This window comes from Anomaloglossus baeobatrachus, chromosome 4 (assembly GCF_048569485.1).
Source record: "Anomaloglossus baeobatrachus isolate aAnoBae1 chromosome 4, aAnoBae1.hap1, whole genome shotgun sequence".
Taxonomy (NCBI): Eukaryota; Metazoa; Chordata; class Amphibia; order Anura; family Aromobatidae; genus Anomaloglossus; species Anomaloglossus baeobatrachus.
Window position 1 is genome coordinate 452,605,792 of NC_134356.1, and position 12,967 is coordinate 452,618,758.

General features: G+C 47.0%; 1 protein-coding gene across 1 annotated transcript in view; it reads left to right on the forward strand.

The window, feature by feature from the left end:
• Positions 1 to 12,967, forward strand: part of LOC142301663 (uncharacterized) — a 150,302-nt gene that overhangs the window by 74,214 nt on the left and 63,121 nt on the right. The window contains exons 11-15 of the mRNA XM_075342681.1: positions 3,301 to 3,364; positions 6,720 to 6,854; positions 7,389 to 7,438; positions 10,488 to 10,575; positions 11,183 to 11,224. Coding sequence (XP_075198796.1) covers positions 3,301 to 3,364; positions 6,720 to 6,854; positions 7,389 to 7,438; positions 10,488 to 10,575; positions 11,183 to 11,224 — 379 coding nt within the window. The remainder of the gene's footprint in view (positions 1 to 3,300; positions 3,365 to 6,719; positions 6,855 to 7,388; positions 7,439 to 10,487; positions 10,576 to 11,182; positions 11,225 to 12,967) is intronic.

A 12,967-nucleotide genomic window follows, 5' to 3' on the forward strand; every position in this document is an offset into this window, starting at 1 on the left:
AAGATGTTTGTTACTTGCATTGAACCATGCCTGAAGAGTGTTTGTGCGCCGGACAACACCTGCACCACCACCACACTCTGCCCCACCAAGGCATCTCCTGTCCCCTCAGTGACGGTGGCGCCAGGGGTAAGCCTGACAGCAAGGGCCACGACTACAAGCCCCGAGGCACCCCTGGCACCCCGTTACAGCACCACGTCCAGCGCATACCAGCTGCGCTCACCTTGGTGCTTGGTAAACTCGACCAGGTCTCCCATATGCAAATCCCGGCCAGGGTGTCCTCGGGGCAGGTGGGAACGGACATCTCTCCTGCTGCCAAAAATGCCCTCATTTACGCCGGGCGCTACAATAAAGTCGTAACCAGTCTTTAGGCTGAACTCCTCCACTACTCTACGGTAGAGTGGACCTCTAACCTGGTGGCGGGCTTTCCTGAGCATCTGCTTCTCCTCCAAATTCCGGGCTTTCACGTCTTCCTTCTGTCGGTCTGGGGAATGCTGCACAGGGGGTGGTCTCGCTCTGGCGTGGCGCCCTGCTCTGCTGGCTGGACTCCTCTTTACTGCCACCTCACTGCCTGCGGGCTCCCAGGTGACGTATATGCTGGGTATCATGATGGCCAGCGCTTCTTCCTCAGCAGGGGGTGTCAGGCTCTCTTCATCCCAGCGGGAGTAAGGCAACATCTCGGCCTCCGGACCTCCCTCAACTCTGCAGGGTGCTGCATTCTCCTCTGTCTGTTCAGGAGCCTGCTCTTCAGCCTCCAGGCCTCTCCTCCCCCTTAGTGCTCTTGAGCACTCCTCCAGCAGCAGCTCTGGGTATGGACGTTGTATAGCAGGCCAGAGTGGTGGGCTCTCAGCTGCAGAAGTTACTGGTGCCCCTCCGGGTGAGCGCCTGGGGACTATGTACTGGTCCACCAGGTCCAGCTCTGCTTTGAATTTCAGGAACGCAGGGTCTTCTACCGGCGGGGACGCAGGACCCGGTTCTCCGGTCGGCGGCTGGGGTGCGGTGGCTGTCTCTGCTGTGCAGGCCGGGGCAGACAGTGTTGCGGCCTGGTCTGGTCTGGCCGGATGTGGCGTGGCTGCGGCCTGGTCTGGTCTGGCCGGACGTGGCGTGGCTGCGGCCTGGTCTTGGTGGGTCGGGCCTGGCGTGGCTGCGGCCTGGTCTTGGCGGGCCAGGCCTGGCGTGGCTGCGGCCTGGTCTTGGCGGGCTGGACGGGACACTTTGGCACCAGACGTCGCAGCAGGGACTTCAGTCGGAGTCGCAGCTGGGGTCTTCTCGGGTGTCGCCTCCGGTATTGCAGCAGGGATCACAGCGGGTGTGGCAGCATGGCACACCGCAGGCATCGCAGCGGCCTCCGGTTGTAGCAGCACCGGCGAGGTCGGTGCACTCGAGCGGGCAGGCGCAACGTGGGACTCACCCACAGGCATCAGCATCGGGGTCTGGGTGGTCGCCACCCGGTGTGATACTTGCCTCGCAGTCCACTCTCATAGGACCGAACTGCTGCAGCCATCTCCCGGAGCTTGTTCACTCGAAAGTGACGCACATCTGGCGTCGCTGTCGACATCGAAGTGTGTAAATCGTTTTTGATACGATTAACGAGTGCAAAAGCGTTGAAATCGTATTATCAGTGTAGCGTCGGTCATTTCCAAAATTTCGGAAGGACCGATGTTACGATGTTGTTCCTCGTTCCTGCGGCAGCACACACCGCTGTGTGTGAATCTACAGGAGCGAGGAACATCACCTTACCTGCGTCACGGCTGCCATGAGTAAGGAAGGAGGTGGGTGGGATGTTTACGTCCCGCTCATCTCCGCCCCTCTGCTTCTATTGGCCCCCTGCTGTGTGACGTCGCTGTGACGCCGCATGACCCGTCCCCTTAGGAAGGAGGCGGTTCGCCGGCCAGAGCGACGTCGCAGGGCAGGTAAGTGCATGTGAAGCTGCCGTAGCGATAATGTTTGCTACGGCAGCTATCACAAGATATCACAGCTGCGACGGGGGCGGGGACTATTGCACTCGGCATCGCTACCATCGGCTTGCGATGTCGTAGTGTGCAAAGTACCCCTAAGTGTGTAGTACCACAGGTTGCAGAAGAACTCACACACAAAACAGCAATGTCTTTCAGGGTTTTTACTCACTTTCAGGTGGCAGGGGTGAGTTAACCCGAGCGATGCTATGGTGGACCAAGTGGAACCAGATATCACTTCGGCTGATGTAGGGGTGACTGCTGATTCGCCTTCCTAGCCCTCCTTGTTTTGAGGTGACCCCAACCGGAAGTCTTGCTGGGATCACCCAGGGAAGTCGCATACGCCGTTCTCCCCTTTCTGGCCCGTTTGCGGGCAGCGTGGACCAAGTAGTTCTGACTGCTTGCCGTCAGTCACTTATGGGCCTCTCATTGCTGCTGTTACTGCGGACTCTGTGTAAGTTTGGTGAGGCGCATAAAGTGCCCTCACCGGCAGGTTGGGCAGGCCAACTGAATGGGCCCCTGCTCTGGGGACCTGTACCCCGTGCGGGCTGGGTGTGCTGACAGTCACCTTACTCAGCCACCTCTACACCAGGTGGATTTCAGGCAGCACTGAACAGTAGCCCTTCTCCCCCGCCAGCAGCCACGAACGGTGCAGTGTCTGGAAGGGCTCTGCTCTACCCTCCAGATGTGACTCCTCCGCTTCCTTCTCCTTCGGCTGCCTCTGCACAACTCTTTTGTTCCCAGTGACACCACCCACCACTAGCTGAGAGGCGAGGGCCACGCCCCCACCCTGAGTCTGCTCAGGGGTCCCCTCTAGCTGTGTGTGTGCTCCTGGTTACTAAGTGTTCCGTGTGTCCACACCCTAGTCAGCCTCTGGGATTACCTGTGTTGTACTGACCCAGCATGGGTGCAGTACTCAGTGGTGCCTGACCAGGTCAGGGGCGCCATAGAGTCTCAAAACTCACGTGGTGAATACGAAAATACTTGACAAGTAATGAATATCGCGAATATCTTAATATTCGTGCAAGTAACAAATCGTGCCAAATATATTCGCTCAGTATTAGAGTTCACATCACAATATATTGTTAAAGCTGTGGAAACATTCTGACATGTTTAGCGTAGTAGTTTTGTTGAACGTCTCTGGACTCTGCTTTCCTTTTATATCCTTACTTTGTTATCTGTCTGTAGATATATTGACAGGCCCTTCTTATTTACAGGAGTTGGCACGACAAATTAATTGTATTGTGCTGGCACTCCCATATGGGCCTTACATAATTGTCTGTTGGAATGTAGCATATATTTGTGTAGATTGGGGTTGAGGATGACTGGATGTGACTTATTTCTACAGTGTGAAGATAAAGGAGCTGGAAAATGAATGTTCAGACAAGGAATTAGAGATGAGAAAGCTTAAGGTGAGACTGTCTCTATTTTAGCTTTTATACACTTATCATCCATCTTGATTTTATGACTTTTGTGTTTAGTGCTTAGTTATTACTACAAGGATTTCAAACTGTACATATTATTTGTCACCCACCACACTCATCCATGTTTTCGTATTCCGACAAACAATATTTTTATATTGCAGTGCTGATGATTATAATTTATTATTATAATTACACTTTGCTGGAATTTTCTCTTTTGTTTCCAGATTTCTTCTGCTAGTACTAGCTTGTTTTACAGGATGAATGTTCCTGTTGTCAATTGCCATTTACAAAATGGGGAAATGTAAAATTGACACATTGTTTTATACACCACTTTACTATTATGCTGCCCTTTTTTTCATTAAATATTATATCTTTTTTTTAGAGGTGAGTAAAAGCTCCCATACGCATTAGATGAAAGTTGGATAAATGCAACAATTTCCAACAAACTCATGTGTATGGGGGTCTCCTTATTAAGAGGGATCAGGCAGTTTGAACAGTAGACCCTTTTGTGTGTTAAGGGGAGAAAACATGTGAGCACTGAGTGCTTATGTGTATGAGGGAGTCAAGAGATACCTGTTGGTTCATCTGATAGCTATTTCATGTGTATGACCACATTAAAAGAGTTCTTGGGTTCTTCTGATTAAAGTCTGCAGACTGTATGTGACTACAGATTTCTGAATCCTGACAGCATGCAATACCGCTATTGACAGTGTGATATGTGGAGCCCAATGTACCCAGGACACTGGGCATGGGTCGGATCCTCTAGCATGTGTCATGGGTGTGGTGGCCATGTCCATATCCTGGTGCTCCGGTGACAGTGAAAAGCAGTGAAAAGCACGTGGCTGTGGGCATGCGGGAGTTTACTCCGGTGTTACTGGTTTCCCTGTCAGCTAGGTGGTCAATGGTGTGCCCACTAGGGTATTCTCCCCGGTAACAAGGCCTGTGGGGAGATTAAATCTTAATCTACCAGTGTATGCTGCATATTTCATGTAAACAATGTAAAATACTGTTAAGACTATAAAACACTTTGATAGTATCCAACTCTGGGGTACCACACCAGTAAGGGCTCATGTGCACGCTGCTGAATTTCATGCATTTACGCTGCGTATTGCACCACAGCGTAAATGCATGCGACCTGCGTCCCCAGCACAGTCTATGAAGATTGTACATAATCCATGTGCACGTTGCGTTTGAGAGTGCAGCGATTTGGATGCCAAAATTTTGTTCCAAATCGCTGCGTTCTAAAAAAGCAACATTTCACTTATTCTGTGCGCTTTGGATGCAGGTCCCGCTCTGTCTATGGGAGAGGCTGAATCCAGAGCGCATGAAATCGGCTTTTTTTCTGTAGAAACACTGCATTCATTATGCAGTGTTTCTGCAGCGATTTGACGTGCAAATGTGCTGTCAAATCCCTGCATAAATTTCTGCAGGGAAACGACGCAACGTGCGCACACAGCCTTATGCGGGCATCACACGAGACGATCTATCGTGCGATCGCACCCGCCCCCATCGTTTGTGCGTCACGGGCAATTAGTTGCCCGTGGCGCACAAAGTCGTTAAACCCCCGTCACACACACTTACCTGCTGAGCGACGTCGCTGTGGGTGGCGAACATCCACTTCCTGAAGGGGGTGGGACGTTCGGCGTCACAGCGACGTCACACAGCAGCCGGCCAATAGAAGCGGAGGGGCGGAGATGAGCGGGACGTAAACATCCCGCCCACCTCCTTCTTTCCGCATAGCCGGCAGGACGCAGGTAAGCTGTGTTCATTGTTCCCGGAGTGTCACACGGAGAAATGTTTGCTACCCCTGGTACGATGAACAACCGGAGCAAAGAAGAAGAAACGACATTTTGAAAATGAGCGACGTGTCAACGAGCAACGATAAGGTGAGTATTTTTGCTCGTTCACCGTCGCTCGTAGTTGTCACACGCTACGATATATCAAACGATGCCGGATGTGCGTCACTTACGACGTGACCCCGTCGACATATCGCATGATGTATCGTCTCATGTGACACCCGCATAAGAGTGAGCGGTCACGTGACCACAAGAATGTGATTTGCAGACATGCGGTCACATGTCAACTAGATGTGCCCAATTCATTTGTATTAATAGAAGCCACGCATGACTAGTCTGAGGGGTACTTTGCACGCTACGACATCGCTAGCATCGGCGAGTACCCGACCCCGTTGCACATGCGTTATCTTGTGATAGCTGCCGTAGCGAACATTATCGCTACGGCAGCTTCACACGCACTTACCTGCCCTGCGACGTCGCTCTAGCGGGCGATCCGCCTCCTTCCTAAGGATGCGGGTCGTGCGGCGTCACAGCGACGTCACACAGCAGGCGGCCAATAGAAGCGGAGGGGCGGAGATGAGCGGGACGTAAACATCCCGCCCACCTCCTTCCTTCCGCATAGCCGGTGGAGGCAGGTAAGGAGATGTTCCTCGCTCCTGCGGCTTCACACACAGAGATGTGTGCTGCCGCAGGAACGAGTAACAACATCGTATCTCCTATTGGTGCGACATTATGAAAATGACTGACGCTACACAGATCACCAATTTTCGGCGCTTTTGCGTTTGTTTATCGGCGCATCTAGGCTTTACACGTTGCGACGTCATTACCGGCGCCGGATGTGCGTCACTTTCGATTTGACCCCAACGATGTCGCAGCGTGCAAAGTACCCCTTAGAGTATGTGCCCACGATCAGGACTCACTGCGTCATGGACACAGCGGGTCCTGACCTGCGGGGCCCCGCGTCTCCTCCACAGGTGAATGAATGAGATCGCAGCTGCTTGTACCCATGATCAGGGTTCAGTGCGCTGCGGTCTCTCGCTTGTGATCTCCCTACAGAGGACGCATGCGAATCCACAGCAAACAACTGACATGCTGCGGTCTGGAACGCACCGCAGGTCAGTGTTTGCTGTGGAGAAAACAAGTACAGTGGGCACGGGATTTCTAAAAATCCCATCCACTATGCTTGTACTGTACAACACAGCATTTTGGACGCAGCTGAAGGATGCTGCGTCCAAACGCAGCAAACACTGATCGTGGGCACACACCCGTAATGTGGCTGTCAGGATTCAGAAGTCTGCAGTCATACAACGTGACTGCAGACTTTTATCAGAAGACCAATTGACCCCTTTAAGACTGGCAATAGATAATGTATGTTACTATGCACATACCACCCCTTATAAATTGGTGAAATTGGTAACACTATATAAAGGTTTGCTATATGTACTGTGTGTTAAAGTGAGATTAGATGATATCCTTATCATATGTAAAGATTGTATCATATTGACTAACAATTATAAATGCAACAATAACAGTGATTTGTTACACAGAGTGAAAATGGATCTGTTCTTCGCATTGAGCTGGATGCTTGCCGGCAGCAGCTGGAATTGGAACAAAGTCGCCGGGAAGTGCTACAGTGCAGGGTGGGAGAACTGGAAACTAAACTTGCTGCAGAGAGAAGCCAGGTCAGTGTTATTATGAGCAAACATTCACAACATAGTCAATTAGTCCAACAGATGTATGCAGGACATAATCTCATTGAAAGCACTGATAACATAATATTATGCACTTCACTTATCACAACAGCACTTGACATTTGGAGAGATACATTTGGCAGCAAGTGAATAGTCAGATTTTAGAAGATGATATGTTGGAATCAGGAAAAAAGCATAGCATAGGGATAAACTACTTTTGAGCCAAATTGTGAAGCTAAACAGATCTCATTGTTGGGTCTTCCTAGTTTGATGTTGTTAGGATCTACCAGACGTGGTCCTAAGAAGGACAACTGGTGAACTAGCTACAGAATCATTGGCACCCCAGACTTATTGATCTGCATGGACATTAAAGACTAGCCAGTCTGTTCCAATCTCACAGACGAACTGCTACATCATAAATTATCTAAAATGTTTTGGAATACTTTAAAACCCTATTTTAATGCAATTGTTTAATACTGATTAAAAATAAGCATTTTTGATACATGTTTATTATATGTCTTTCAGGATTCTATCAGTAATGTGGAAATCCAGAGCTCTATAGCCTTATCACAAAGGTTTGTTTCTTGGTAGATCCCATTTCTAAACATGAGAAATGTTTGAATCTTTTGATTGTGACTTCTAAAGGCCCAGTCACACACAACGGCTTACCAGCGATCCCAAAAACGATGCGACCTGATAGGGATCGCAGGTAAGTCGCTGGGAGGTCGCTGGTGAGATGTCACACAGTCAGATCTTACCAGCGATGCAGGAACAATACAGGTCGCAGTAGCGACCTGTATAACGATCTCAGCAGTCACTGTGACCCTGTCACACAGTGTCAAACACAGCGATGTGTCCTGCCCAGCAGGACATCGCCTTTGAAGAAAATGGCCTGGACCATTCTGCAACGACTAGAGATCTCACAGCAGGGGCCTGATCGCTGGTAGGTGTCAAACATAACAAGATCGCTAACGGGATCGCTACTGCGTCACGAAAACCGTGACTCAGCTGCAAATCTCGCTAGCGATCTCGTTATGTGTGACGGTACCTTAATTCAGCTGACCAAAATGGAAAGGGCAGTCTGTCCTTAACAGTGTAGTATAGTTCTCTGAGCTGGTGATAAAATAAATTACTTTGTATTACTCCAGGACTGTCAGCTTGATCAATAGAGTTACAAGTGCATTAGTGTGAATAAGAAACGTTGCATATTGTATTAAATTTGCATGAGTTTCAAGTTGGTATTTAAACCAATCAACTCTGTGTGACTACAGACTTCTGATTCCTGACAGCATGCAGTGCACACGCTGTCAGGATTCTCCGGCACTGGGAGCTGGTGGGCATGTGACCGCAAGCACAAGATTTGCATACATGCAGTCATGTGCCAACTAGACATGTAGAACCTTGCTTAAGGCTATGTGCACACTTACCGGATTTTGCCACGGATTTTCCGCGGATTTGCTGCATGTTTCGCTGCAGAAAATGTTCATAACATCTCTGCAGTGAATCACCAGCAAATCCTATGGAGAAAAAAAATCCTGTGCGCACTGGGCGGAATTTGACAGCTGCATGTTTTGCTGCGGGAATCCCGCAGCAAAAACAAGTGCATGTCAATTCTTTTCCGCACGTCGCTGCGGGATTTCACTCCATTGACTCCAATGTTAATCATGAAATTCCGCAGGGAATAACGCAGGCAGCAAATTCTGTGCGGTTCACTGCGTTTTGCTGCGTTATTCCCTGCGGTATTTCGCGGTTTACCTCCGCAATGTACATCGCCTGTCTGCGGTTTGGAGGGAAGTGATGTCATTACAGGAAGAGGAAGCCGTGCAGAGAGTAAACACAAACACAGATCACACACACACAGACATCACAGACACATAGAACACAGACACAGACACATAGAACACACATAGAAAGAAAACGGAAATATAGAAAACAAAGAACGTGGGCTCCGCTGCATATTTACCGTCCATTTGAGGTAAGCACACAGCGGCGGCCCGGTATTCTCAGGCTGGGGAGGGAGAGGGGCAGGGATAATGTCCCCCGCCTCACTCCCCCTCCCGCAGCCGAGAATATCAGCCGCAGCTGCCCCGGCACTGTCGCATGCATTATGCGGCAGCACCGGCGTGTCCTCGGCTCTTCTTGCCGCCGTGTAGCAGTGGCAGCAAGGTAATACAAGGGGTTAATGATGGTGGGGGACCACCGCCATTAACTCCAGGCTTGATCATGGCAGCGTCTATGTGACAGCTGACATGATCAACCCATAAGTAAAGTGAATAAAACACAGACACCGAAAAATCCTTTATTTTAAATAAAACAAACAAGCCTCGTTCACCATTTTATTAACCCCTCCCGCACCAAAGCTCCGGCGTAATCCACCGCTCCGGCGTAATCCACAGCTCCGGTGTAATCCACAGCTCCGGCGTAATCCACAGGTCCTGCGCTGCTTCCATCCAGCCGCGACTGTCACAGACACAGCGCTGAATGAAAGCAGCAACAGCAGAGGTAATTACCGGTCATTTCCCACGGCCGGTAATGTGAACTCACTGCCGACCGTGGGAAATGCAGCGATCTGTCCTCTATCTATCCCTCTATCTATCCCTCTATCTGTCTGTCTATCCCTCTATCTATTCTTCTGTCTATCTACTATCTCAGAATTAAATGACTTTTTTTTTTTTTTTCTTCAATGTGCTTTATTGCATTGAATGCAATAAAGCACATCCCAACCCGCACACGGCAAAACCGCGGCAATACCGCGAACAATACCGCGGTAAAACCGCAGCAAACCGCATGCGGTTTTCGGGTGCGGTTTCCCGCGGTTTTTTACCGCGGGTGCGGTAATCTTTGAGAGCATGCGGAATTTTCTCAAGAAAATTCCATTTCCCAGTGCGCACATAGCCTTATACTTTCGGCCACGCTCTGAGTCTAGTCAGAAATTATGCATGACTACCTGCTCCTGGCACTGGAATATCCTGACAGCAGGCGCAATTTGCTTTGTGAAGGTTCACAAGTCTGCAGTGGCATAGAGTGAGGCCGGACCAACCACTTTAATGCGTAGCAAATAGTTAAACTGTTTGTGTTTTTTTTATATTTTCTCTATCAAATTCTTAAGTTTTTCAAGATCTCTTCTTGTAGTCATTCAATAATGACATTCAGTTCCTACTTCCAGTATAATAAGCACCCAGCAGCAGGGGGGACATACCATTGGTACAACCTGTGCAACCACACAAGGGCACAAAAAGTAAGGTTCCCCATGCAGGAACACTATATGCGCCCTTTGCAGCACAATATTGTATCACAGATACAATATTGGGCTACAAAGGACGCATATACTGTTCCTGCATGGGGGAACCTCTTCTGTCTGTGTCGGCCTTTAAACAGCTGTACTGTCTACCTTTACAGTATATTTACAAACCTCTAAAAAACTGTGAGGATCTTACTGTTTTCAAAGAGTATAGTGGGAAATTGTATACATTTTTATAATCCAAAAAATAAAATTTATCTTAAACTAGAATACCCCTTCATATAGTCGCTTTCAGTATATTTGAATATCAATTGACTTCCAAAGTGGGTTTCTTTCTTTTCTGCATGTGTCTTAATTGTCAGTATCATTTTGTATCATTTCAGATTTGAAATATCCAGTTTACAGCAGCAGCTGGAAAAAGAAAGAGAAGAAAAGGAGCAGAATGATGAGCTTTTATTTACTCTAAAAGAGGTGAGAAATTGGAAAGCTGACAATAGGCATAAGATCATTTTTATCGGTAGACCCTGTCAATATTTACAGGAATTTTACAGGGTTTGTCCAGGACTAAAATATTTATGTTGAGCAAGTAAATGGGAGATATAATAACGGTACTCGGCAGCATCCATTAATCTATATAAGGAGCTACTATGTACATCACTTATATATGGCCTCTGCCAGAGAGAATTTCAGCTGATCAATGGGGGTGCCAGTGTGGGAACCACCAATGTCATACTGATGACCGATTCGGATGGGTCATCAATATGTCAGTCTCAGCCAATACCTTTAATTATTTAGAGGGTAATAATTATCCTATAGGTTGTATTTTAACCAGTATTATCCTTTTGTTTTCCCTGACATACGCAATGGTGCATATAATACTCAGTTACCTATGTCACTAGAAATAAGATGCACATTTGGGAAGTTTTATAGCACCTTGATAAACCTTACATAATTGAGCTAAAATGTTGCAAAGCTGAAAGAAGGGATGTTTTTCATTAAGTGATACCTTCATCTCCTTTTTGTTATATAATGCTGTCTCATTACATTGTATTAAGCCTTTGATCTGCCTCTAAAATAGGAACTGGATGAGCTAAGACATAAGAAATCTGGTGATTTCAAGGTGAGCATCAAATAATATATACATTTTATGTTGTATCCTGTCATGAAAATAGAATAACAATAATAAGGTAATTTCCAGGAGCATAATTTTAAAGGGGGTCTCCAGGATTTCTTCTAAATTGATGACCTACCCTTGTAGTCCAGTCAAAATAAGGTTTGACCCGGAACAAATTCTAAGAAAGCGTTTTATGATTTTTTTTATTACTATTCTATGTGGTGAACAACATATTAAAAGTTTTCCAAAAATTGATCACCACAAAGGTCCTAACTATGACACCATAAGACGATGATAGCCATCGCACTAAAAATAACGAATATTTCCCTATTTCAAAGCTGTAGGTTACAGAAGTGTTTGCATTTTTTATACTATATATTTTCATATAACAATTTTTATACAAAGTTTTATACTAGCTACATGGACAGGCGAGGTCATGACATCATCAATGACGTAATGACATACATGTACATTTCTAGAAATTATAGAATTAATACACAGTGCTTTTCAAGACCTACTTCATCACTGAATAACCGTGTCAGGTCAATAGTCACTATTTTCATCATCAGACACTTTTTTCCTCACTCATATTGTCACAATGCCCTTCTTGACATGGTCCGCGGAAGTGGTATCGCAACCCGTGAATGCATACAGGAACAGAAGACTGCTGCAGACATGGTTTCCCAGGAACTTCTTCATAACCTTAATGTCGTATACTGTTGCAGGACTCCCTTTATCCGACTAGAAATAAAGCTTGTTGCCATCGCTGGTTGACGCGTTATGAAGTAACAACACCAAAACATCTGTATCTTCGCCAATGAGACTAGTAATTTTGTTGCATGACATTGACACTGCTGCCTTAACAATCTCCACATCTGCATCCCCCTCTGATTGTATTACGTGGCAACCTCTGTCATTCATGCGCTGTGAAACGAGATTGATAAGAGACTGTTTGTTCTCCACATTCAAAAGAAATTCTTCCTTTTTCCCGACAAATTTCGTTCCTTCAGCAATGTTCACTTGGTTACTTGTTTGATTTTTGCGGTAATGTCTTTAGTGTTTGGTACTCCAATGTAACCATCAAATACTTTCGTAGCCTTACCATAGTGCTTTACTGTGAAAGATGCATAGTCTTCAGCAATTTTACAATATGTCTTTCCTTCTGACCACTTCAGTCGATGGAGAAGAGAACCTCCATTAAGAACATAATGTTCCACTTCTGGTACATCCTTGAGTACTGCATCATCTGAACTCTGTTCTTTTATAGCAGCCATCAGTTGTGCTTTGTTTGGTTTGTGTAAGAGATGTTTTGCCTAAAAGAGGGATGGTGGGTATGGTGAAAGTTCATAGGCCATCACCTCATCAAGAGAAAGATCAGCAGTTTGAGACACCACAAGAAACCTTTGGAACAAAAGAGCGGGGTCTATTGTTTTGTCCTTAGCAACATCAATTACCTCACTGGATGCCAGGGTCTTGGCTTTCATTGACCGCTTGTACTTAACTGAAAACAGTGATTGACCCTCCATTGTTGCCACTATTTCTCTGCCAATGGTGAACAGGTTATGGACATTCACATCCTTATTTGCATCGACACTGGCGATAATGTTACGAAGAGACACTTCATCAGAGAAAGGTGAAAAGGTCTCGAGTTTATCTGCAATTTTCTCCAGGTCTTCACGATCTTTTCTCGTCCTTGACATTCTTGCCTCCTTGTGTTGTTCACTGGTGACAAAGCTCTGGTGAGTGAAA